This window comes from Ammospiza nelsoni, chromosome 13 (assembly GCF_027579445.1).
Source record: "Ammospiza nelsoni isolate bAmmNel1 chromosome 13, bAmmNel1.pri, whole genome shotgun sequence".
NCBI classification, from domain to species: domain Eukaryota; kingdom Metazoa; phylum Chordata; class Aves; order Passeriformes; family Passerellidae; genus Ammospiza; species Ammospiza nelsoni.
This window is the reverse complement of record NC_080645.1, coordinates 11609792-11637538: the sequence shown is the minus strand read 5'-3', so window position 1 is coordinate 11637538 and position 27747 is coordinate 11609792. Positions and strand designations below refer to the sequence as shown.

Sequence of the window (27747 nt, the reverse complement as noted above, 5' to 3'; positions counted from 1 at the left end):
TACTAAGCAATGTGATACTGCAATAGAAAATGACAACATCTAATAAGAAAATTATTTTACTTATAAATAAAGCATTTGTGTACTTGCAGGTTTAATTGTTATTAACACATTTTTTCTATCATTCTCCAGAAGTCTAAACTTGTTGGGAGGACAAATAAAAAAAAAAAAAAAAGAAATTCCTATTTTTAACTTGACCAAAATAATTCACTTGAACTTTGGAAGCCCTTGCATTTTTTTCAATCAATTTTTAGAAACAGCTAGGAAAAAAAAATTTCATCACGCAATAAAAAGGTTTTTTGACACATGAAGACAAAAGCTTCAGGCCGTTTATTAAGACTACTTCCTACTGTGTTGGGCTTTGTTTTATCTCATAATTAAAATCACACCTGAGCTGGGCCATCTGTGAGAGTGTATTAAGTTTCTTACAAAACATGAAAATCCTTTCATTTTTTCCATACAAATGCCAATAAATCTTGTAGGGTTATTTTTTGTGTGTGACACAGAAAAATAATATGCTTAAACAAAGGCCAGGCTTTGAGCAAAAAATGAGCAGGCAAACAAAATTATTTTTCTGTATTCATCTTCAACTGCCCCTCATAATAATTGATACATTTTTAAAAATTGTACATCTAATTTTTTTGTTTTTAATATTTGACAGCATGCTGTTTTCTTACAGTTTCCTTTGTAGGATAAAAATAAGAATTAGCAAAAATTGAAGGAAAAATTTTCCATATCAGGTAGCAATTAAGAGTGTGAAGAAAAAGTCAATCAACACTTTTTAAGATCACCATCTATGTTAGCGTGCTAATGCATACGCTAATAGATTCCAGTGAGAAAAAAGAGAAGTTACATATTTCATAAACATAGGCACATCATAAAGTTCAAAGGGGAAGTTGGTTTTCTCTTGCTGGATTTTTTTTGTTTGTTTTGGCCAGTTTTTTGTTTGCTTTAAAATACTCTGATGAGAGACCAAGAGAATTTCCTTGAACAGACAATGTACACAGCAAGAAATTCTAAGTATAGACCAACTCCATCAATAGAATGTCTTCAACAAAATACTTTTTTGTCTGCAGTCACCCTGAATGACAAGAGGACCTGAATTCATGCTAAAAGTCATAGAAACACTTAAAGTAGCTTGCTTTGAACACGTGAAAACTCACATACATGATTTTATTTATATTGGTTCAAGCTGTTTTCCTTCAAAGAAACTATAAATGTTCTTTAAATGATCTTGTTTCATATTTCTGCTGATTCAGAAACCAAATGCATGCCAACATCTTGTTTCTTTATCAAGTAACTTTGAATACACAATTAAATTTGCACAGTATTATGGTAGTCAAGCAACCCTACTCAAAGTTTTACACTTCTCAGCCAAGGCAAAGGCCAGAATGGCTGTCCTAGAGAAAAAAGAGGTCAGAAGGCCCTAAAATGAGAGTAAAGGACAATGATTCCATATCAAGAGTCTAAAAAGAGCCAGGTGTGGGAACATTTTGAAACAAAATATTATAAAATGTATTTCCCATCAAACATCCTATATTTGAGTACAATAAGACAGAAGCAGTATTGATGACTTGTTTCCATGGGCAAACTGAGCAAGCAAATGGTCAACAGCATTCAGCACTCCAATGGTTTCACTAGATTTAAACTTCACAAATGTCTTCCCTCCATGCTACTTGAGCAAAAAATTAACTATTAACAAGCAGAAAATTATAACCCCCATTCTTTTGTTTATTACAACAGTATTAAAATCACAACTTCTTTATACATTTTGAAGGATCAAGCTTCAACACTGATCTGCACAACCTATCACAGATTTTAATCCTTTTTATATTCATGTACATTGGAGCTACAATTATTTTTATCCTTGGAAATTCATTTGCTTGATAATGCACTTAACTGGCAAACATTAGAGTTTGTATTCTTTTGAATGACTCATTTTACATCAAACAAAACTCTAAATTCTGTGTCATAAATAAAAATAAAGTCAAAAACCAATCCCTCAAGTCCTTGTTTTCCAAGTGTTTTTTGGAATCCAATGACTAATACTGAGGCTATTTTGAAAATTCAGTTTTTCTCGATAACAGAGAACATACTGAGTCACGTCAAGCAAGAAACAGTAATATTTTTACATGTGTCTGCCTGTGAAACTAAGTGGTTTGGATTCAACTCTTAAGTTGTTCTCTCTCCAATTATGTTACAGGCAATTCAATCCATTTTTGTAAAAAACAATTTTTCAATCCTTCATAGTTTTCTTTCCAAATGCAGATTTTTCCTAACAAAGATAACCAAGAGCTGAGAAATAAAGGCACTTTTTTCCTGAAAAAAGAAAAAAAAAGCTTTTCTCATTCAATTGCATAAAAATTTTCTTATATTTAAAAGAGAATTACTTTGGCAATGACTATTTCATGTGTCAAATTCAAGCCACAAAGATTTCTCAAATGAGATGTGTCTCTTTCTGCAACAGTATCACCATCAAAGTCTGAGATTCCACCACCAGAAAATGTGAAGGATATTTATCAGGATCATTAATCAATCCCACTAACTCAAATCAAGAGTAACTATCTCAAACTCAGAATTGCAATGGCGTAAAATCAAGCTGGGAACGGACGATGATGACAATAATCCAGATAATTTCACTGCTGAGTATCCAAAACTGTAACATTTATTTTGTTTAAAATCGTGTGAAAGTATCTCCTAAAAGACCATTATGGACATCTGAATTGTCAGTCCTCTCTCCTGTCCCCAGCCTTCTCTGCATGCACAGACTCATGAGATTTACACTACAGCAGCTGCAGGTACCCCTGGCTGTGGTGCACAATCCTAACTGGGAGCACCCCACAAGGGAGGGTTTCTTTGGCAATATTTATGGATAATCCCTGTTTACAGGCTGACATCCTACAGTAGGAGATAATAACACACGTGACCAGGTGAAGCAACCTCACATTAAATGAGATATTCCAGCAACACCTAGAACTTCCCCCTTCTGTGGGAGATAAGGGAAGGATGACACCAGAAAGGAACTTGAGAACAACATCTCTGGGTCTGCTCTTGAGGCAATCCCTCTTTTGTACACTTAGCCCAAGGCTCAGCTTAAGGCAGCCCTTCCCTCTAAATAAACAAAACAAATAGAAATACAGGGTTCTGGTCAATTGAAATGTGGTGGTTTCTTCTGGGAATAAACCAAAACGTGTGCTGTTGACTCTGAGAAAAGGACGGAACTCTAAAAAATATCACAAGGCACATTTACTGTAAATTCCAAGGGAAAAGAAATAAAGAACATACATTAGAAGTGTAGTGATTTTTAGGCTCTAATGAGCCTTTTTCCCCCTTTTTAAACATATAATAAGTCTAATTTACAATGTCAGCACTATTTTGAAAATGTTTTCTTTCCTGTGTAATGAATAATCACAAATAATTAAAACTGAATGAAGACTGTCAAAGCAAACAAACAATATAAATTTAGATGAATTATCCCACTGTTTTTCATTATTGTGTTTGTTCATTTTCTCCTCAATTGAATTCATAACATTTACTCATTCACAATGAGTGTGTACATTCACATCTGCACAGTGGTTGCCTATGGAAAAGTATCAGCTTTCACTATTCCTTCTCATGTGCCCTCCCAGCTGTAAATGAGGTTAGGAAGCAACACCATAAACACAGAAGGCCTTTCGAAAGGTAAAAGAGTGCAAGAACAAAAAGCCTCTCAGGAAATTCGATTTGCACTTGGGTTTTACTCTTAAAGGAACACCCAAAGCTTAACAGTATTTAACACTATTGAAATTCAAAATATTAAAAGAGAGACAGCAGCATAAGGCATTTTATTCTATGGTAGTCTTGTGTTATTGCTACAAAGAGCAGAATAAGGCATTATAGCAATAATAAAAGTGTATTACTAAAATATAAATAGCACTGAATGCCAATGTCATTGTTCTGAGCAATGGGCTGCTTTATTTTTATTATTCCCCCTCACTTTTATTTCTTTTTAAGAAATGAGTGTTTGCAATTCCTTCAGCAAAAAAAAACAGGACACACACAGATGTCATAAATAATGCCCATATAAACCCATGCTAATTTATTTAATGTGAAACTCCAACACAAATTACTTAGCAGTGAAATTGCACCTCCTCTCATTGTGTATGTGAAATAAAGGCGAACAGATGTGCTCTTCCAGACCAAGCTATTGCTACAATTAAACCAACAGTCATTTTACAAACCAGCGAGCTATTTCATGTGCCTCTACAGTGCTAATCATCCTTTCTGCACCAGCCCAGCCCAACAGAACAGTGAGTTATTTATAGAGTTATCTATCCTGCACTTTGCAGATGATGCCTAACATTATGACAACAGTGAAAAGGTCTCCGTACCTGCCTACCTAAAACAAGTTTCTGTAAAGTAATGAATAGAGACAGCTTGGGGACTATCCACCTGCACTGCCTGCCTTTTACTGCCTGCAAAGTGAAACCACAAGGGACTGGCAGAAGGTACTTGTCTGACAGGGCCAGGACAGGCTTTCTCCTCAGTGACAGCCTGGGCCTCGCCTCTTAAACCTGACCCACCATAATTCCTTCACAATGCAGCAGCGAGGCAGCTGACAGTAGCAGCTGCACCTCCTAAGCGAGATGGATGGAATTTTCATAACTAGTTCCCTAAGTTACATTTTACCTTCAAGATAATTTATGAGCTGCTGTGGAGCCTTGAAGAGACAATATGCTTGCCATAAAATTAACTGTAACAGTCTTGTAGGTTATAATTAACACTGGGAGGGTAGCACCAACTGGATGAAACACATGGCATAATTGATGGTGAAACTGGAAATTAAGGAAGCTAACAATATCATTACTGTGCACATCACTTTAGTGAAACCTATGCTTTCCAGGGGTTAATTACAATCCCCTTCCAACGTACACACGCTGACGGGGAGTGGATGAGTGTCACAGCTAGGAGGAGGCAGGTTTGCTGGCAAGGCCACCTTGCACCTGGACTGATGTATATATTGTTTTTTTTGCCTGGAAGAGATATACATGTCGAAGCAGCAGCACCAGCACCTGAACATCTGGCAGCAGGCACACTGCAGCTCAGAGATAGATGATTGCTCAAGCCTCATAGAATATTTCATTTTCACTGCAGCCAGCAGACTTAATGGCAAAGAAGAAAAAATCCTCTGTGAGATTTCGCTTAATGACACACATTATTAATTTAAATGACTTGAGCAAAGAAAAACATTTTAACTTTATATTGCTGTAACTTAACAGCAAATTAAGATTTTTTTTTCATCAGTGTATTATCATTTTGGTTTATTACATTAGTCTTTAGAAACATGCAGAGCCATCTTTTTAGAATCTCACCCTCCAAGGGAATACTGAAGATGCAATGATAGTGAGCTAGTTAATGAGAAATAATATTATAAACTGCTGCCATCTTTGGGAAGGTGAACATGCAATTCATGTACCTGTAATCCAAGACTACTCTCTAGCCAAAGCTTAAAGAATCATTAGTGAAATGTATTTTTTTTAATCCTTCAAATTATTTCAATGAAACTTTTTTTTTGTCCCTGGACAACATGCGTGAAATTGTACAGATAAATGATGCAACAGTGTCACCTACAGGCAAGCAAAACAGTCAAAAACTTCCTTTAATATTGCACCCTCTTGCCTCTCAAATCCTTCTCCTCCACTGCTTTCCCCTCCTCCAACCTCCCCCTCAATCCCTAATAATACACACCTGGATTTGGGGATTATCCATATCTCCAAGCAGAAAAAAAGGGCAAATACCTAAAGTGCTTTCAGGACAGTCTAATATAAAATACTTAGATCTTTTATGCAGTACACTGTGCCTTACAATAAACATGCTGTGCAGCCAGCAAGTCATCTGCAGTGGAGTGGGGACTTGGATTGCTTCACCCATCCTAAGCACTTGCTCAAATTGACATTAACCAGCTGGTCAAAAATAATTCTGATAAAAATATTCTTTATATCACAGGAAGACCAAATGCTGACATTATTAAATATGAGAAAATAAAAATGAGAAAATGTTGACTCACCTAAAAACAATGGGCAAAAATTTTAACAGTATTGTCCAAACTTGTACAAAAAACACCCTCCAGCATTATTTGGCACTAAATCTAATTCCAGCATATCATGGGCATAATTGATGGATCCATTCAGCTTACCCTTGCAGAAAAAGTAGAACACACTCTTATTGGTAGCTCTTAGAATTCTCAGAACTCTCATTTTCCAACAGAATACTCTTTTCTCCTAGTATTACTTCCCTCACTTTAACACTCAATAGACTTTCCTTGGCTTCTCTCACAAACTGCATTTTGAGACTCTGTTTCTCAATCTTTTTGATACTGTTCAAGGTACCTTTTTGTTTCAATTATTTCTTTTATACCTGCATATCTCTGAAAGAGTTCTCAGTTGGCCAAGTTACTCAAGTAAGTTGCACAGGGTTATAATAGGATTTTCTTCTATTATTATTACATATGCTCCAAGCACTGTTCCCATTTGGGGCTGCTGTCATTTATCAAAATAAGACAAATAATATAAGAACAATTTATGTTCTGTAACAGGTCCCCAAGTTCTCTGTTTTTACAGAACCTCTTAAGCTTAAGAAATGCCAACTTCCCTTTTTAACTATATTAAAACATCAGCCTAGTTCATAATTTAATAATTCCAAAGCAATGATACATGAAGTATTAAAAATTCATACAAAATGAATGGAACAAATAATAGTGGCCAAATCAAACTCTTCAAATGCCCAAAATATCTCATTAGCAGTGAAAATAAGCAAGTAAATCAAATCCTATTCTCTGGTTCATCTTAGCTTCTTGGATTAGTTGATACATCTCCAAGCCACTCCTTGACCTCCTTGTGGACTGCACTTCCCTCTCACCAATCCTGTTAAGATTGCCCAGGAATTCACCCTCTCTCCCATCACATGATTACCTGCATGTGCTACCATAACTTTAATGCAAGCAAACTGCAGAGCAATGCCACTGCCTGCTCCCCTTTTTTACCCACAGAATCCCTGACATTCACTGGCTCATCACCACCATGGCCTGGGCAGCTCAGAGCACTGACAGCACCTTGCTCAGCTGCAACATCCATTTAATTTTTGGCTGCTCCAGCAGTGCCAGCAAGGGCAGCAATTAGTGTCAGTGTGACAGTTGCTGTGTGTGATCCACACCTGCCTACCAGGGCTGGGGAACCATGCATTTCACAGAGCCCATCAAACACAGACAGCCAGTGGGAATCAGCTCTGGCACTACCTACCTGAACCATATTTAAACTGCTGACCTGAAGACAAAAGGCTTTGTATTTCACTGCCAATCCCTGGAGCCATCAAGTTCTATATAGGTGGAAAAACTTTAATAACACAAGTCTGACAGCCTTTAAGACTAAAGTCATGAACTTATGTAAGCATCTGCTCACACTCATGGTATGACATGACCAGCACCATTTGGCTGGGTAAACCATTTAAGTTACCCTCTGTTTTGTCACCATTGGTAATGCACACAGATTATTTCACACACCTCCAAATTAAATATTTAATTCAGCATTATGACAGGTAAAGCTGTGACAATAATGATAATAAAAATCATTAAAGTCCTGTTTGGATAAGGCTTCTATTTTTTTACAGAAAAGAGAATTCTGTCTTCAGACTATTTTAATTTTCAATGTCTAGTTTTAGACATAGTTTTGAGTTCACAATAAGTTTGCCAGTAGTTTAATGGATATTACATACCATGACATTAGCACATTTTGCAAAAGGAAGGCAAAGGGAAGAATGGATTGATACTGCAGAATAAATAGACCTCAGTGCAAGTAAAATAAATATATGATAAATTTTCATTCACTGGACCACTCACACCTTATCCCTAGTTCGTAACACCAGGTCTTTATCTAATATGGGCAGCTAGAGAGCACAGTAAAACACACTGAACTCTCCCAGTGTTTCTCCTTTTCCCCTGCCTCCGGTAGACCATTCTCTCCTACAGAAAGGATGACAGCAGATGCTAATGCTACTTTGTGCTTCAACTGTCTGATGATGTGGCTAACACTTGGTCTCCACAGATTATAAATTTGTCACCTCTGTGATCTAGTCAATCTCCAGTACCCTGCAGCCTGGAAATGCAATAATCTCCATTTCCAGCATTCAGGTCTCCCAAAGGTAGTGAACAAATCATTGTCAAGCCACTGGAAAAACAACACTATCTATCTTTCTTGTACTGCAATTATGAAAGCTTACATAAATAAGGAAATGTCACCCATGCTGACTTTAAAAGCCTGTCCAAGTAAAACCAAACATAAAAATCATAAATAACTGAATAATCTCTGATAGACTGGGAAAATTCTTTACCACATTTTTGGAAGCTTTAATTGCACTATAAATAAGGACTAATCTGTATAATTTTCCAGTTTTGGAAGTGCCATTGAATTATTTAAAAAACTCATCTAGCACAAGAAGAAAAAATCATTAAATCAAAAAAGAAAAAAAAAATCAAAGCAGTTTCATTTGGTAGTTACTCAGGTAGAGGATGACGCATCTGTGTATGGATTTCAGAAGTGAACCATTAAAATTAAACTAAAATGATAAAGGAAACAGAGTAAACAATCCCTATGAAGTGCTTTAATGACAGAGTGACACAAACAAATGCCACACAGAGACACAGAGTGAAGTTGTGCAGCTTTTCTTAGCCTGCCCTATAATACAATTTGGGTTAGGTTGCTACACCATGTAAGTTTTTTTGCACCATATATCTGTGTATACAGTGACATCACAAGGTAAGAGGCAGGATTTTCTCCAAGCAGCCACAGCTTGTAAACACGTAGTATTTCCAAGGGTAAGGGGTCAAGACAGTTTCAAAGGAGCAGCTAAACAGCAGCATTTAATCAAGCTGCATTTCCATTGTTCTGAAGAGCACTTGTACCTATTGATCCCAAGCTTGGCTGCTTCAAAGACTCCTCCATACAAGGAACACAGGTGAAAGACAGAGGCAGAAAACAGGAAGGGTCACGAGGAGCAAAAGAAATCTGGCAATAAGCAACTGGAGAAAAGTCAGAGGTCAACAAAGGCAGCTGATGTCTAAACACAACTACAGCAGGAGACCTGACAACTTCATCCACGTTGCAGTGTTTTCTCCATTCATCTGAAAGCTGCAAGGTTGGTTTTCAGTCTGACTCAAAGCATCTTCCTGATTAACATACAGTATTCAAGATTACTCAGCCACAATTTACTTTTGGCATATTGTCTAAATATATTTATGTTCTGAAAACCTGGTTTAGCTTACATTGCTGGTGCTGAACAGTTTCATTTTCTTCTTTAAGAAGTATTCACACCATATACATCTATAGTATGAATGTCAAAGAAACCAAATGTAATTTTCTCTTTTTCTCCCTGTGATTGCCAAAATGGTGAATGAGAATTTTGGTGTATGCTCATTGCTAACTTTCTGAGACCCATTGTCCAGAGAAGACAACTGTTACCCAAAAACACACTGGAGATCATACAGCCGTATGTACTGAGATCCTCACTAATATCAGAAACATGGATACTGGATTCCACAACATGGCAAACAAAAAAAAAAATCTCTCATTCTCATGCTACACAAAACAACCACAAGTCTTAAACAACACAAATACTTCCCCCCACTCTCTGACAGACTTTGATATATCTCTGTAGGATGCAAAATCTTGGGAACTGGTGTAGCTCCAATTGTAGGATTTTCTGAATATTTCACATTATTTCATATACTTATCATCCAGCCAGGTGTGTGAGAGTTAAAAAAAAAAATCCATATTTTTCAACAAGTCTTTGAACTGGTATTATCACATTTGATTTGAAAAATAGCATTCATGAGTTCTTCAAAATGCACAAAGCCTGTGACAGAAAGGAAGGAAAAGCTCCGATTTTGCCAAAGCCCATGTTTACTTCTTAACCCATCAACATTTCCTCTGCTACAGAGGAAACACGGCCCCTCTTTGCATCAACCTCACTTTCTCCTACTGGAGCTAAATAGAGTAAAATCCACCTCAATTACTCCTTAATTATTATCTAAAATTCCAAGTTATAAGGAAATTAGGCATAAGGAAAAAAAAATGAACTTTTCCTTCAAAACAGAAAATAAAATACATAAAATCTTCCACTTTGTATCTTATTTAACATGCACATTATTTGAGGCTTCTACTCTAAGATTCTTTATTTTTCTTATTATAGAATTGAAGAGTGTCATACAGATTAGGACTCAATTTCCTCACTAGGCCCTTATAATTTATATTCTTATATAAAAATCGACATAAAAATCCAGATTTCACTGTTGAGAGCTAAGACTACCTCTGCAGTATAAGTATTCTTTGTAACTAGAAAAAAAATACATACCTTTAAATTGTTATATAAAATTGTGAGATCTAAGAAAGGGTTTGACAAAGGCAAAAAATGCTGAGGAATTATAGCTCACATCTGACTTGAAACCTGAAACTAACATGATTTGTCACAAGTAAGAGGTTCTTTTTCCACTGCCATGCAAAATGCAAGAATATAAAAATTCTAGAAATACAGTGACCCAGTCTACAAAATATTATAGGTTATAGAATGACCCCATAAAAAGAGATTTTTTTACTGTGTTATTTTAATGATGCAAGGTTATAAGTTATTGATTTTTACAAGATATAATCAATTAACACTTTTTTGCTGTTTATCTCATGAACCAGAAGAATTTTGTGATTACTTTGGTACAGATTATTTATTGAATGTTTATTCTGTTTTCACTATGTCAATTTGGCATTAGATGATTATTTAGAGAGAAGTTAAGATTTCAGAATTTGGATAAGTAGCACTATGAAAATTCAACAACCATAAATGGTTTTATCAAAATTTCCATTTCATTACGTCTGTCTCCAAAACTTCACATTTTCCAGTACCTGGCTGAATTTCCCCTAAGAGAAATGGCATAATTTCACTGAGGGAAATTGCAAAATGGACACCAGAATCTGTGTTACAATAAAACCATTTTGGACTAGTACAATTTTTCCATTTGAAAACCCCATACTTTAGCAATGGTTTAACTAACCATATTTTTTCCTAGCACTCAATATTTTCAATGCAGTTAAACACTACCTTTTAAATTAATCTCTTGTTGATTTATTGAAGACAAATTAGCTTGGTAGTAAATGTATGTCTATGAAAAATACAACAAAAACCCACTACCAATTAAGTGCAGTATGTCATGCAAGCATTAAAGACAATGCTATTATAACATGATACAAGTTCTATCAGGAGAATAAGATCTACAATTTTATTTAACTATAGCCCAGCTCTCTCAGGCCCTTCCTGATCAGGAAAAGTGAAATTCAACTACTTAGTCTTTTTCCCCTGTTTCTTTCTGATATAACAACTTTCCTGGTTCCAGTTAAAAAGTAAAATAAAATTGTCAATAACATCATCAACAGGGAAAAATATTAAAGCCTTTTTTAAAAATGAATCAGGTGCAGATATTGAACTGTACTTTCTCATCCTTTGTCTCACTTTTCAAATGATAATTTCTTCCACAGTCACCATTAAATCTTGATCTATTCCAGCTCTCTGTATGGGTCATTGATTCTAGATGTACCATGGTTATTTTTAAATGTTTCCCTTTCGTAGAGAAAAAGAGGGCTGTCTAGAGCCAGATGGGTAACTTCACACTTCATTTATCAAACCCAATGCATTAGACTCCACCCTCTCTTTCCCACTATTGCTGTTAAATTTCCATATAATTTGGTAACAATTTTCATTATCATACAGTGACCCTAAAAAGTCTATCCAGGTTTGCACGGTCAGTCCAAAATTCACAGCTGTTCCCTTCACCCTGTGTTTATTACAGTAGAATCTGAGGTTCCCCTCACTTCATAAGCTGAACAGTGACCTTCTGCAAGCAGAGGTCAAGAAGGGGTCAGTTCAAAGGGCTAGAGCAGCTCTTTAACAGCTATAACAACCTGTCCATCAGGCCCTATCACGCAGTATAAACAAATCTGGGGCTTTGGAAACCCTGGACCATTTCTGTTAACACTCAGAGGACATTCATTGAGTCCTACCTGAAGTATTTTGGATCACTACCACTCAGGGAACAACTTGAATCTCTGGAAGACCTGCTCAGATACTTAAGATACTGATGACATCTTTGCATCACAAGTCTATGAAATGGTAAGTGCAACACTAAGCACACTGCCATGAGTTTTGGGCTGTGGAGCTGAAATAAAATCTTAAAGAATCATTTCAGCTCATTAATAGGCAGAAACACTGGTACAACTTAAAGTAAATAACACAAGAATGCGCTTTAAATGAGTAGGTACATACCAGAAGAGTTCATATGCTTTTCTCTGGGAAAGGATAAATTTCAGTTTGTGTTACCAGCTCCCAACATGTTTTCTTGGTTATCTCGGGTGTTAATGACACAAATAAAATGCAAGAAAGAACAGAATGACTGTGTAACTCTACATAGACCAAGTGCAGAGTGAAGTTTTCTGCCAGCTGCCCTCCCTTCATTGACCTAAATTTCTTGAAGTTGTACTGTTCATAATCTGCTCTCTAATGCACAATGTAAGGTAATTAGAGTCATCTGTATTTAACTTCCACAGGAAAAAAAATTCTATTATCTAATCTAGCTGATCCCCTGATAGCCTGCTGAAAGTAAAGTACTGTAACCTATTGCCTGCCCTTCGACAAGTGCTAATTATTTCCTGTCCAAGCACATTTTTCTCATGTAATTCCAAAGTACACAATAGACTGATCTCTAAAACACGGGCAGCCCTGCTCGTAGCACGGCGGACGTTTTGTAACTTTCAGCACCGTGTGCTCCATGGCTGCCACAGCCAGTGTTTCACTGCAGGCCCCGAGCTGAGGCTTTGATGGAGCCCAGTGAGGTGTATGGTAACAGCTCTTTATGCAGATCATATGGATGAGACTCCCAGACAGGTCACCGGGATGGGAAACATCAAATAGAAAGAAAAAGGATTATGGATATTTAATACTCAAAGGACACTTTCTTTCGGAACTTTCAAGGCACAATGCTCTTGAAATTTTCTTTCAGGTGTTTAGGTTTAAGAAGGCCTGCACTTCATCTGCCTGTGCCTCTGCCACCCCCAAGAGCTGCGGCTTGGCCGTGTCAGGGGCTGGGCTACATCTCCAGCTGCAGCCTGGCTCCAGCCCCAGAGCTCCCTGTGAGCAGCAAGTGGGGCAGGCACACTGAAACAAACCCACAGCTCTCCTCAGTTACTCACTGCTGCCATGACTGCTGACGACTTTGTGTATTAGGGAATCACTGCCAGACAAAATGAACTCTGTAAAGGTATTCCACTCATTGGAATCTGTCTACTCTCTTTCATAACAAAGATGCATTTGTCCCAAGGAAAAGTTTTAAGTGATTTCCTCTGTTTCCAACATAGCTAAAACATTTGCATTATTTAGAAAGCATGGTGATGGAAGGTAAAAAACCAAAAAAACACCCCCCCAAAAAACAAAAAAAAACAAAAAAACCCCAACCAATTGAAAAATACAAACTAAAAAAACCAACAAAGTCACCATAAAAATTCCTTAAATTGTTCAAGAAGAAAAACGTAAATCCCACATGATAATATGGAAAATATTTTAGAGCCAGCTTATTCTGAAATCTTAAGAAAGCAGCATATATTCCATACTCACTGGAACAAAAACTTATAAAACACAACCTCCAATTTGTAAAATAACTATGTTATTTTGTAATTATGTTCAATTTTTATCTAAAGTTCCTAAAATGTTCCAACTTCATTTGTTGTTTAATTATTTAAACCAGAAAAGATACCCAAGTGTCAGACCCAAAATCTACCAATAATATTTTAAAAGCAATCTCAGAGTCTTCAGGAACTACACCAGCAAAATACAAGAGATGTCCTTTTACTTTTAATAGTGCAGGTAAAAAAAATCATGCCAGTTAAATGCTGAATTTAAATAACAAAAATCTGATTTAAAAATACTTTTGACTAAAAACTGTGTTTAATTGTAAGTAAGGAACATCTCCTGGGTTTAAGTAAAAGCTGTATATTTGGCAGAAAAATTTCACAGATTGCTAGATATTTTATATAAATATCAAATAAGAAAATAATACATTATAAAATTAGTAAAAACCTATAGCTTTTAGAATTGTTTTGAAAAAAGGTGGCTTCAACTCATTTGCAGCCTAAGAGAAGGACAAGGTGGAACATGGTGGAAATCCTCTTTCATTCACCTGTTTCTGAACAGACTAAAAGTATGACATATCTGGTGCTTCTGAAATGCACTCTGATTATATCCGAGCAACACAAACTTTCCCAGACACCAACATAAACCATTCTAAACACTGCTGATAGCACCTCCTGGTCCACGGCAGCGAGGTCTCTCCAAGGACTCGGGCTCAGTGAAACAGCCCCAGCACATGAACCCAGCGGTTCACGCAGGTGTGCCCACCTCATCCAACACCATCCAGTAACTCCAGCAGGACACCTCAGGGAAATGGGAGTGCCACGAGCCAAGAAGGGCAGTTTTAGCAGAGCATTCCAGCAAAGAGCCTGGCTCGTATTGTCAGCAAGAGGTGGAAAACCTGAGGGCATTTTAGGTGGCACCACTCCTCAGATCTGAGGGCTGCCTACCAGGCTGTTATCGGCAGCCTGTACTGTAGGAGTAACAGAGCAGTCTAACCCACAGAAACATGGACTATCCTATTCAAGGAATTACTGTTTGAACAGTGGAAATTTAAAATTTTTAAGTCACTTTTCCCCACTCAAGGGGATTTATAGGAGTACTTCTCACCTTGCTGTCCATTCTTTACGCAGCTTTTGTCTCTCCTTAAGCAGGAGCAGGAAGCAGCTGATGGTCTCATTCCTTTGTTCCTCAATTTGTTGCTCTTTTCTCACCTCAGAGAGGACCAGACTTGTCTTAAAGGGAGGAAACACATAAAAATTATAATCTAGAAATAGGAAACAATGTGTAAAATTAATAAAAAGCCCATAAGCAAATAAGGACAGTAAATCAATAGCTTTTTTTATTACAGTTCCACTGCTGACAAATCAATACAGTAAATGATGGTTAGAAATGGCCACCATATATTTGGTATTTAATCAATATACATGGCACATAAGGTAAACCTTAAAATCTCATTGCCTTAAGTATCACACTAAGACACTGTGCATTCTAGCCCACATTTTCTTGAGGCATAGTTATTTTCTAAATATTATCTTGTATCAAATATTATCAAGTATTTTCCTCAATGTAGCATTTGTTTGGGGGACTTCACCCTCCCCTTTGCTCCCTGGTAAATCTGTTGAAGAAAATACCTGTTTGTACTATATCTGCTGAATGGAATTTCTGCTGATGTCCACATGTTCTCTTTATCATTAAATACTTCAAATAAACAAGTAATAAAGTCTTTTTACATATGGAATAAATTAAAAACTCCTCAAAAATTACATATACACATATACATGCAATGGATTTAAATAATCTGTGAAGCAGGATGACATTCAGTCTCTGCAGATCAAATGTTGCCGGCCTTCCCAAACCTTGAGCTGACAGTTAATGTTGATATAAGAGAACTGGGGATGTTCTTATCACCCTTCATCCTCCCACCAAGCTAACTCCAGCTCCCTATATTTTCCTACTCACTCCTGCACCATTTTTCCTCTTCTTTCCCTGCACTTCCCCATGTCTGCCCAGCTGGGAAGGAAATGCTCAGCTACCAACCCAGTCCTATATCCACCAGTGCCCATGTGCACACCTCCACGTGCAGAAGTGTCTCCATGGCAGAAACTGAGAGTCTCCTCCTCAAGTGAAGATATTATATTGCCTTTTTCACCTTAACCAGCATCCAATAGACATGGAATTATTTCTTATATTCTAACCTCCAGTTAGGTGTTCTGCAACATATCAAATAATCTAAATGTTTTTGGGAAGGGTGACAGAACCGATGGAATTCTTGCACAAACCTGTTTTCTTTCCACAGAAAAGGAGGTAAAAAAAAAAAAATGTTTCTGACCTGGGAAGTTGTGCATGTGAGTTTGAAAACACAACCAAATAAAACCAAGAGCTGCAATTCCTATTCCCAGCATAGCCTGCCTCATTGGAACAATGTGACAAAACACGTGGCATTTTGCCTCCTCCTCAACATCACATACCCATTACATTCTGTCCTGCCCAACTGAAATTCCTCTGGGAATTCCGTGAGAGAATTGTTATTATCTCTAGTTTGTGAAAACAGAGATGTATCCTCTTTCTGATAGGTTTTTGGGTTTTTTCCACAAGAAACTATAACACACAGATAATACATTTCTTAAGCTATGTAAAGCAGGAGTAGCATTGTTACTGCTATGGTCATTCCAAGACAGAAGCATGAGGGTTCACAGAGACAGAAAATAACTTTATTGCATCAGCATCACAAGTGAAGACAAAAAAGCATCTTTCTCCCCACCTCTACCAGTTGGCCTACCAAAAGGCATTAGCCCATCATATGGGACTTAAACATCAAAAAGAACATTTTCTTGTAAAAACCCCAAACGTTCAAAACTCTGTCTGTACAGATCACATTCTTGACCCTGCTTTGACATTACAAAGCAAACAAAAAGCCAGAGAGCATTTTCAGATAAGGATTCCATGACATGGGTGTCCCTTGCACTGACCTACAACATCTTTTCCACAAGCTCCAATATCCACCAACTTCAACAATCCGGACCTCAGAACCTCATTTCCAGCAGCTGCACAGTTTGAAGCAGGATTTGATAGAGGACTTCAGCAAGTGAAACACACTCACATGAGCTAATGTACATTCTTTAATGGAAAATTAAAGAAATTTTTGGAGTGAAAATTAACACTCCTTGTCACTCAAAAAAAATACACCTTAGGATTTAACTTTGGTATTTATCATGTACAAGACCTGACAGAGCACTACAACCAGAGTTTACCCCTGTATTATAGGATGATCAGACTGTAGCCATACAGCAAGGCCACAGTCCACCAAGATTTCCCTTTCAGAATGTTTGGATGGCCATTTGATTCACAGAGGGCCAGGAAAATCCACTGGTGATGGTGAGATGTCTGCTTCTCCCCAAAACTTGAGCAAAGTCCCAAGTTTAATGATGCCATGCCTCAAAAAGCTAAAAGTACAGTTATTTGCTGCAACAAACATCAAGATCTCCTAAATAAATGATCCACAAAGTGCAGAGCGTGGAAAACTGGGAGTTGCTAAAGAATTTTCAGTGAAAATCTGATGAAAAGATGATGTCAATAGAGTATTATCAGTCAGAGATGGATGATCACTTCTCCAAGTATTCACCATCACACTGTATGTGATATGGTATGAATTCTGTTGACCTGGTGAAATTGCAAGTTTGGTCCTGAGTTTCATCAAGTAAAGTCCCCTCCATCTACAGAAACATCATAATTCCGGAAACTGAACATAATTTATTTTTTCCTGAGAATATAATTATATTGCTCCAGCCTTCTGTTAACACCTTTCATTTATGTGGTGATGTACATGGCTCAAGTCAAACGCATAGTTTGACACTGACATCATAAACGCTTCTTTATTGAGCCCTGTGAGTACAGTCACAGCTACCTGCAGGGTGAAATAGTATTATTAAGCAACACACAACAACAATACATAGCAATTTAACTGATTTACTTGTTTTCTAACAGTGCTGAAAGGGCAGCAAGGTCACCTGGAATGCCAGTGCAGAGCTTGATGTGTAGCTTTTATAGAGGCATTTCTTAATAACTTGCTATTCTTATAATGGCAATAAAAATCTTGAATTGTAACAAATAAAGTAGCATTCTGGGTAAAATAATATTATAAAGCATGTTCCTTTGAAAGTTGTCTTTTCCATGTAACTTGGTTTTGGATTTTTTTTTTTAACAAGGGGATTCGATATATACCTCAACTGATAAAGGTCAAGGGTTCAAGAAACTCGGTCAAAGATGTTATCAGCTGGGAAAGCCATTTCCTCACATCAGCGCTGATAAAAACCCATCAGAAACCCAGCTGATACAACCCCTGCTCCACAGAGCAGGAATGACCTTCTTTTGAACATCACTACAGTTGCACATCCCATCAAAGAAAATCTGATCTTGTGTCTCAGTTCTTTTAATGACAGATAATTGCCTGCAGAGGCCCCCTTTGCCCAATGTTGAGTGAAGCTTTCACAATTCTGAACTGGGCTCAGCACTGACTCAGGGGTTTTCAGCACACTTGGGACTGCAGGACAGTAGAACAAATAAACAATGCAACCAGTCCTACAGCCTGTCTTATCTCACCCTTGTGTTCACAGAGATTCTTGAGGGTGGTAATGTTTACAAACTGGTGAAACTTTCTTTCTTCTGCTTCCTGAGCTGTCAAAAAACATATCCTGGACAACCTAAGCAAGGAGATTACATAAATTGCTTTTCACTTGTGGGAAGCAACTCCTTGTCTCATTGGCCAGCATACCACTTTAATAAGCAATACTACGAGTATTTTCAGTAAAGCTTACCCAATTCTCCTTACTGATCTATTAGTGTATTTAGGGCTTTCCTTGTACAGCCCCAATGGCATAAGTCTTAAAAACACACAACTCACCTCTCAAAAAGCCTAAAGTTATACACACACACACGTGTGTAAGTACACATGTATCAGGAACAAATCCAGCCTTTTATATTAAACATAGTATTTAGGAAACTGCACTCTTTGCCTTCCTCTAGGTACAGCAGCAGAACTAAATTTAGGCATGTCAGGCAGGAGCCATCAAAGCATCTTCTCTCATTATGTAAGAAAGGAAGGTTCTAAGATCAGATTTCAAGAGACCAACACTCAATTTCTCTCATTATCACCAACAAAATATATCACCGACAGAGGACTGAATAGAAGCTGTTATAACCAAGTCTTTCTATTCATCCTGGATATACACACAAATGTAGATTCATTACAAAGCCAATCTAAGTATTGTAACAGGTTTACAATACTTTTCCTTAGATATGCAGCAGAAGAAACTGTTTTAACATCCACAGGCCACTACCCTGCTGAACTGTGTGTCCTGGGTGAATATCACAACATGTCTACAGACAAGCAAGAAAAACCAACATCTAAACACTCCAAACCCCACACTGGTACATTTTCCATCTTATAAAGCTAGATTTTTTTCCTTCCTTCCTTCAATACAGACCTCATGAGGAGTCAGACATAAGGTTAGTAACACTGTATAACTGGAGACATGAAGCTTAGTGTTCTGTCAAACAAATTAGCCTTCAGTCTGAGCTAAAGTGGCACTTGGGACAGTTTGCCTCTTGGTCCTACTTTGTTGGGTCAACAAATCAGATTTTTCACTCCAAGTTAAGATTTAATTTACTCACCACCAGTTTAAATAGGGTAAAGTTCTGAATCTTTACCAACCACTTCTACTTTAACATAGCAGTCATCTCTAAAAAAATCAATAGCTAATGCAGTAAGGAAAATCAAAGAGTAAAATCTGTAAGTAGGGCTAAAATGTTGTTCTGTATTTTCCCTGTTAATTTTGTCATTTTATTTGCTTTCAGTGATAGAAGTTTCCTGATGAAATTCTATGAAACTAGAACATGGTCCCTTTTAGAGGGGAGGGAAAAAGAACCTGAAATCTATTAGGCCACGTTAATTTAACATGTTGTAACTCCTCCATGATAAAAAAAGCTAGTAATTGATTACAAAACCCTGCTCATTTCTTCTCTACTTTTAAAATTTCTACTTAAAATACGAGCAAATGTGCCCATTTCCACTGATACAATGGAAACAGCCAGCATGGTTTAAGTTATCACCCGGTAATTTGGGCACATTAAACCCAATTCTCTGCCTTTTGTTTATTAATTCACTATGCCAGATATCACAGTTTCACTCAGCAACCCTCATGTTCTGGATGATATTGAAAAATGAGTCATGTTTGTCAAAGAAAGTTAAAAAAAAAAAAGGTAAAGAGGAAAAAAGTGTTGTTTATAGAAGCCAGCTGCTCTGGCTTCGGCGCCAGCAGCTCCTCATCCTGCTATTTTACACTCGCAACCCCCACTGCCCCCACTGGCACAGGTACAACTAAATGTTGACTTCAATGCTTCAGAGAGCACTCAACTGATTCTGTACATGATTAATTGCCAAAGACATGGCTGACCATATGGAACAGAGAAAGCATCAAGTAATTCATACTTCTGTATATGATCATTTGGCCCCTGTTGTTTTAATGTACAGGAAAGAGCTAGTATAGCACAGACCTGGTGTCTTGCCCTTGACAGCCCATTAAGAAATCTCAAAGCACCTAGTTGAAGTTATGCTGTTGGCTTTTCAATAGCAGCCTAATAAAACAGAAGCAAAGCTTTCCAACTAGTCTTAAATCTTTCACATACAGTACATTAACCACTGCTGCTACAACAACTGGTTTCTTATGATAGGAAATGGGATTTGATTTCTAGCCTCTGCATACTTACTGAAAGCCTTTTTCTGACCTTTGGAGGGTTTACAAAATCATTGTTCGTTTTTCCTGCCATTTTCCCAGTTTCTTGCCATGGTGATCCTAATAGATTTGTTTAAGGTTCAGTACATTCTACTCTTACTAGCTGTTATATGCAAACTGTGCAATGAAGGTAGGCTCACGGGAACTGAAAGAAAAGAAATTATTATTAACTATTTTCTGAGATTCAGAGAAGTCACTGCAACATCTAAAACAATTTATTTTTAAGGAGCCTATAAAACAAAAGAAAATTCCTCAAAAGAAGCAATATGCTAGCAAGTGCCTTCTTTTATCAGACTGGAGACAAGTCATCAAATTTCATTTGAGAAGGAAGGACAACTTATTTTAAAGCTGTAGTATTCTCAAGGATTTCTGACACAGACCTCAAGAAAAGAAAAAGGTGCAGACTTGGAATATATGTCAGTATCATTAACTGCTCTATATTAGTTTTATCTACTGTTAACATCTTTTCAGTCAAAGAAAAAACATTTAAATAATGTTTCCCTGTCAAATCTCTTAGGATGACAGTGCTAAAAAGTTAATCCCCATCCTCACAGATCTTCTGGCAGTTTTGACGTACGTTGGCAAGGATGCATTTGCTGGCACCTTCCAATAGAAAATATTTACATGAAGTTTTCTTGTCTGAGGATTTTCTAGTTGAGTAAATAGTCCTCATGGTCTGAAGGATCTTATATGGGAAATTCTAATCATTGGACATTCATCAGTGGTAATTTACCAGGCTGAGAATTCAGATAACACTATTAATACTCCAACAAAACACATGAATAATCTGCAAGCCAACACAAAACTGCCTAACTGTTCTGGTTATTGATTGAGAACTTTCAACATAACATCATGGGGTTTAAGACAAACATTATGTCTGTTTTTAAATAAAATATAAAGAATAGAGAATTTTACAAAAGAAACAACATTTCTGTAGCATAAAAGGAATGGAAACTCAAGTTGCTGGTGTGAAACCATCGCCACAAAGATTTTACATTCTCCCCTACCATTATATTCAATGGTGCACATCAAAACTAAACATGTACATAACCCAATTATAGAGCAGAATGCTTAAAGTCAGACATATGCTTAAGCTCTATATACAAGTCGACATGCATTAAAATGTAGGCAGCCCTGCCTGGCTTTGAGGAATTCACTGCTGACAACAAAGGATGAATACCTGACTTGATAGATGAGTAGTTTGACCTAGAAAAACCTACAGCGAGTAGATCACTTCGACATTTCCAAAGAAACTGCAGGTTTTGTCTGCACTAGAAAGTTGTTCCATTTATCTATACCTGTGGAGCTAAAGCAGTACATTTTCCAGCCATATGAGTTTAAAAGTCATAAATTAAACCAGGTTGAGCTAATTTGGAAATAAGCATTACCTTTATGCCTATATAAGAATATTTATACCAGGGTCTTGAACCATATATTTAGGAAAAAGGAATCCAAACAGAAGTAATGCCCAAGTAATTTTTGGTTACTCTGGCATGCCAAAACTGAATGAATTTCCAATTGACGGGAAAAAAATTATTTTTACAAGATGACTTAAGCGGTTATGATGAGTCTCTGTGAGATTTTCAATATGCAGTTACAAACTAAAAAATGTAAAAAGATAAACACTTTCAAAATATGTTTGCTGCATTAATTGGTTTGGCAGCGTTCTAAAGGTGAAGTATAAGCCACCTCATCATGGAAGAGCAACCAAACCACTTAAGATACGTGGAATAAGAGTGGCTTAGCATCTTCAGATGTATGGGTGACTGAAAGGTTACCCTACAGCCACATTCTCCCAGAGCATGGCCCCTCCACCTCTGAATCATCAATAGCACAAAGACTAGGCAGGCCTAGCATGCATAGTGGATTATATGAAGTGTAAAACATTGTGGGGAAAAAGCTTTTGAAAGAAGTCAGGAAAAAGAAATCACGCTTGCAAGAAGATCCAGCTGACAGGCCAGTCCCTAACAAGTGAATATGTTTGAGAACATTGTGAATCCAAGAAAAGAACACGCCTTTTGTTTCCAAGCCTACAGTGTCTTTACCCCAACTGTTGCCTGCATGGCTGAACATATGTTTTCTGAACAAGAACTGAAGCAGAAAGTGTTCTTTGTTATAATTCACTCCTTTGTATACACCTCCCTTTTTCCATCTTGGTCACATGCAAACAGTAGTTACACCAAACACTTAAGTTCTGAAGGACTGCACAGCAGTGCATGCTTCAGTGATTATCTGCTATTGCTGAAATCAGTTGAGCTAAGATGCACTACAAGAGTCACTTGGCTAATCTGCACTCTGGACAGCTTAGATTTTGCAGTGCTGAATCACACTGAGCACAACCTGCACAGGCTCACTCAGCCAGCACTCCGAATTTGCACCATCAACAATCATGTGCAGTTCTAAAAGGCACTAAGAATTATACAACAAATGATTTTATGCATTCAGAAGAACTCGAAAGAGTACCCAGTAACTTTCTTAGCATCTCAAAATTAACATAATCATCTATTATGAATAATTTAGGGTGGAGGAGAGATGAGAGGAAAAAAGGATGGTCTTCGAAGCCAAAAGTAGGTAATACTATCTCACAGGCAAATTAACTGTAGTTCAAATTAAACACTCATATAATTTTACTGATTCTAATGAAATAATTTGAGATGTGAGGCATTGCTTTGACTCATCGAATTTATACTGAAGCCCTAATACTCTAAACTACACACCAGCTTCTCTTAAAATATTTATAGATGCAAACTTCTACCAAAATCTCTGAACTAAATCTGTGCTCTTTGTAGCACTCAAAATGCAAACTGGAATCTCTAAAGGTAACAGTAATAGTCACCAAAAAAAAATTAAACATACACAAGCTACAAAGATAAATGGAAAGCAGTGAATGCTAGTGTCTGAAATAAATTTTTTTTTTAATGTTTAATTATATGTCACATTACTAATTTTCTCAAACAGCACATCTCAATATCTGTTTAGTATGGAAAAGCCTAGAATATCAGCATTTTCCTCCCATCACTGAAGCCACTACCTGTTGCCATCAAGCTACTTACTGCCTTAGTCACAATATCTTTTAACACACTGTCTAAAATATAGTTGTGCAGAAATTTGAAGTGTATTTCCAGTGTCATTAGTTTTATTGAAATAATTTAAAACAGAAAGCCAAGTTACAGAATGGGTTAAACACTGCAGAATGAAGAAGCTGCAAGCCACAATCAAATGAACCAGCAAGCCACATGTCCAGAAGTGCCTGTGGGCATGCTTTGTCTAAGACACATGCCACGGCAGAACAGCAATTTAGTACATATGCAAGATAACCACATACAGCTGAATCATATCTTCAAATGACATAAAGGGTTCAATACCATCCTCACAGCACTAAAGGCACCAGGTCTGTGGATATCCCTGTGAGAATGGGATTCTCACCAGGGTTTTTCAAAAATGAGGTTTTGTCACACTTGGCTCAAGTAACAACTTCATTACCCCCCGTGACACCACGGCACACCATTGCGAAGATTTAAAATTCATAATCATTTAAGTGCAGTAGTGATACCAGCTGTCATGGCAAAACAGACAGAAAGAGAACTGAGAGCACACTGCTGGGAAGAACACAGGAAATAAAACCAAAACAGAGCCTGCTGCACTACATGTATTTAATGTATGGCGAACATGACATTGCGAAGCAGCAAGGAGAACAACACCAGACATCGCCAGTAGTTGATGACAACAGCATTAGGAAATACACTTTTTTGGAAGCTATGATCCTCATTCCTCAACAGAAAACTAGGCTGATTTCAGTGTTCCATTCTCCTCCAGTTTTGTTACAGTACATAGCTATATTTGACATCAAACCATGGGCTAGGTACTTCACATACGGGCCATGAAAATGCTGATGATGTGCAGTGTAAAATGTACAACAAAATGCAATGTGCTAGCAAATATTAAAAATGGTGGAGCTGACAAAGGAGAACAAACAGAAAAGCCTACTGACTTAACTTCTAACAGTTGCCCAAAATATGTACCATAACTAGTTTGAATTCAGTACTCACACTAAATACAGATTCCTCCTGAAATAGGAAGACAAATACTTACTCTTAATTCTCTTGCACTCAGAGCATGTTCAGGAATAAAGTTTTGCACATGTCATTCTGACTAATTAGAGCATAAAACTACATAAACCTGTAATATATATATATGCCACTTATATATGGACGCTAATTTTCTATTACAAGTTATAAAGGGGAATATATCTTACTATTACATAAAGACAACACAAATGTTACAAGAAAAAAGATAATTGCAAAATTACAATCTTGAACTATAATTAATAAGTTGGCTCAAACTTTACATCCTGTAGGCTCAAAAGAAAACTACACTTTTATTTTCAAGAATTAAGAAAATAAAAAAAATACACAAACCACAGGTCCTCCTAAACTAAAGAATATTAAAACTCCATCTAATCTTATATGTGTAAACCTATGTTTGCTGTATTGTAGACACACCAGGATACCAAACACCCACAGTTACTGTCTAATCACATTCCAGTTAATTTCAGGGCAGCATCATGGATCTGTAGCATTAACCTAAGGAACACTCACCTCCACCCCTTCCAAGGACACATCAACTCCCACTGAGGTTCTCATTCTCAGCTGCCAACTTCCATTCTCCAGGAGCTCACTAACATATATTGCTATTTATTTCTCTTCTGAATGCAGTGTATCTGTAAAGTCTACACTTTATAAGGCTGTTAATGCCAACTGTAGGCAGCTATTGATTAGTCTGATTGAGCTGTGTTCCAGTAAAATACCAAGCTACAACACTGAAGAATAAGATTGAATGCCCAACTATTTGAAAATTTCACTACATCAAAAAAAAAAAAAATGCAAACAATTTTCATTAATATATCAGCATTCAATCAGGGAAAATAAACTTTAATCATCTGATTCATGTGCCAAACAAAGAAAACAAACAGTGTGATCACCAGATCAAACATACACAAACCTATGCACACTGATTTCTCTCCGAAACAAAAAATCACGTGCTGCAGATTCTGACACCTCAACAGAGTTGACATTTGCATGAGGTGCCCAGAAATTAGGACAATACAATTTGGAAAACAGACAGTGCTGTTACAGCTCAGACACCCCTTAACAGTGCATTCTGTTACCCTGCACCACAACATTGCCAGCTCCTGCCTCAGCACTCACCAACTCTTCCTTCTACAGGCACGTGAAACAAGATATGGGTTCTCAAGTTCAGCTGCGAAGTCCAACTTAAGAGAGAGGTCAGAGGTGGCTGCCTAATCACCTCTGCACTCTTCCAGCAGGAACCCTTAATCCACTGGTAAAAAGCAATGTCAAGGATGCATTAACACAAACTGCCTCAGCATCCTTAACAGACACGTACTGAGGACATGCCACAAAGGACATGTTCTCCACCAGCCCAAAAAAGCTTTTGTGTCTCCTTGGCTGCTGCAGAAATGAAAAATGGCAATTTGTGGAGAAGGGTTTTACCTGTGTTCTCTCATACAAAAACATCTACCATTAAAATACATCATGACAAGCTGTGCCAGAGCTCTAAAAATCTCCATGTACTGTCACTGTCTACCTGCTTCACCTCCTGCTTTACCATGAGCCACAGGGCAAATCACACTTCAGAGCACATGTTAGAGGAACAGCCTAGGCAAACAATCACCTGAACTATTAATGTTAAATTAATAAAGTTATTAATAAAAAATATTTCTCTTCCTAAAGAGGAAAACATGTCATCTGATAAACTGGTGTCTCTCCTCAGCATTTGAATTCTGGAGTCGGTGTTCTTATTTTTTTTCCACTTTTAAATTTTTTATTTAGGATGTCATTATGCAATCTTTTTATGTGTACCAAATCAATCTTTAAGGATAACTACATTCCTCTAGGGAAAAAAAAGCTGAAACATTTTCATTAGGATATGGACTGCTTTTTAACAATATTAGACTATTTTTTTCCTATTCAGCAGCAACTCTGTCAAGACTGCATGCTCAAAGACTCATATTTACTGCCATTTTAAATACTATACTTTTCTTTTTGTTTCAAGAAATTTTTTCCTAAATATTTATTAAAAGAGCTCCTTAAATATCAAAATACCACTGTGTGCTTGAGTTCTACATAATCTTTTAAGGTTGGCAGATTTCGTCCTGTTTACAACTAGTCAAATCAGTTATTGCCATACTGGAGTTATCACTAGATATAGTAAGTTGCTCTTGCTAGAGAAGTACTGTAAGAAAATGAAAACCCAAGACAAAATGTCTCTGCCAAAAGCCCAAGAGCATAGCAGTTACTAGGAGGAAAAGGAATATTTTAAGAAGCATTTGTGAAAAATAGTCACAGGATTTCCATTTAAAATAGAACAACCAAATACTATGAGCTTATGTTCATATTGAAGAGTTTTCATCCTGAGGAAAAAGTGATATATGCCCCCCCAAATGGCTCCATTTATGACCCTGTGCAGCAATTAAAAGCATGACTGCAACTTTTTTCAAGTTATTTTGGCCTAAAAAATCAACTAAAAGTAACAGCCAAAAATTACCATCATCACTGGGTTTGAAATCATGTGAAATCCTGGGTCTCAGGGCAAAGTCCAGATAATCAAAACAACCTGTAATATTTCAATCTATTTCTTCCTTCATACATTGGTGAAAGGTTGGAAAAAAACTTCAAACTCTTGAAGCCATTTCAAAAGGCTATGCTTTGTTAATTTTTAACTGATTAAAAGCACTGAGAATACTATTTTAAATTGACAGTTTTAGAAAGTCTTAATTTTAAACCTGTTCATCAACACAGAAACAGTAGCTGGCAAATTGTTATATAAAGGGTTTGGGGTGGAAAAGAGCAGTTCCAGCTTTGTTTACTACTTTTCAGGCTATCAGGAACAGAAGGAGAAAAAGCTTCTTCATTTTGTATTATTTGAGGTGAATCCATTAGCTCGGTTAAAAAAAAAGAAAAAAAGAAAAAAAAAGCATCACAGGTCAAAAGAACAAAATGACACATAAAATCCATTGCCAAACTGGCTGTCGGTTGGATGCACAAGAGTAATGCTAAACAACCGTGGTATGGAGACAAAATATGCTTTCTTTAGGAGACTTTTACAATAAGTTATTTAAGCCTTGTGAACAGCCTTGCCTCGCACCCACCCCTCACACATTAATGAAAACAAAAGGCTACATTTACATTGTAGCCCCGCAGTGGGGTTAAGCATGTGACCTTAAAGTATGGTGCTCTTG

At 37.1% G+C, this 27747-nt stretch overlaps 1 protein-coding gene across 1 annotated transcript in view; it reads right to left on the bottom strand.

Annotated features, from left to right (window-relative positions):
* FTO (FTO alpha-ketoglutarate dependent dioxygenase) overlaps window positions 1-27747 on the bottom strand; it is a 222354-nt gene that overhangs the window by 109361 nt on the left and 85246 nt on the right. Inside the window, exon 8 of the mRNA XM_059481337.1 lies at window positions 14803-14927. Within this exon, the coding sequence (XP_059337320.1) occupies window positions 14803-14927 (125 nt within the window). The remainder of the gene's footprint in view (window positions 1-14802; window positions 14928-27747) is intronic.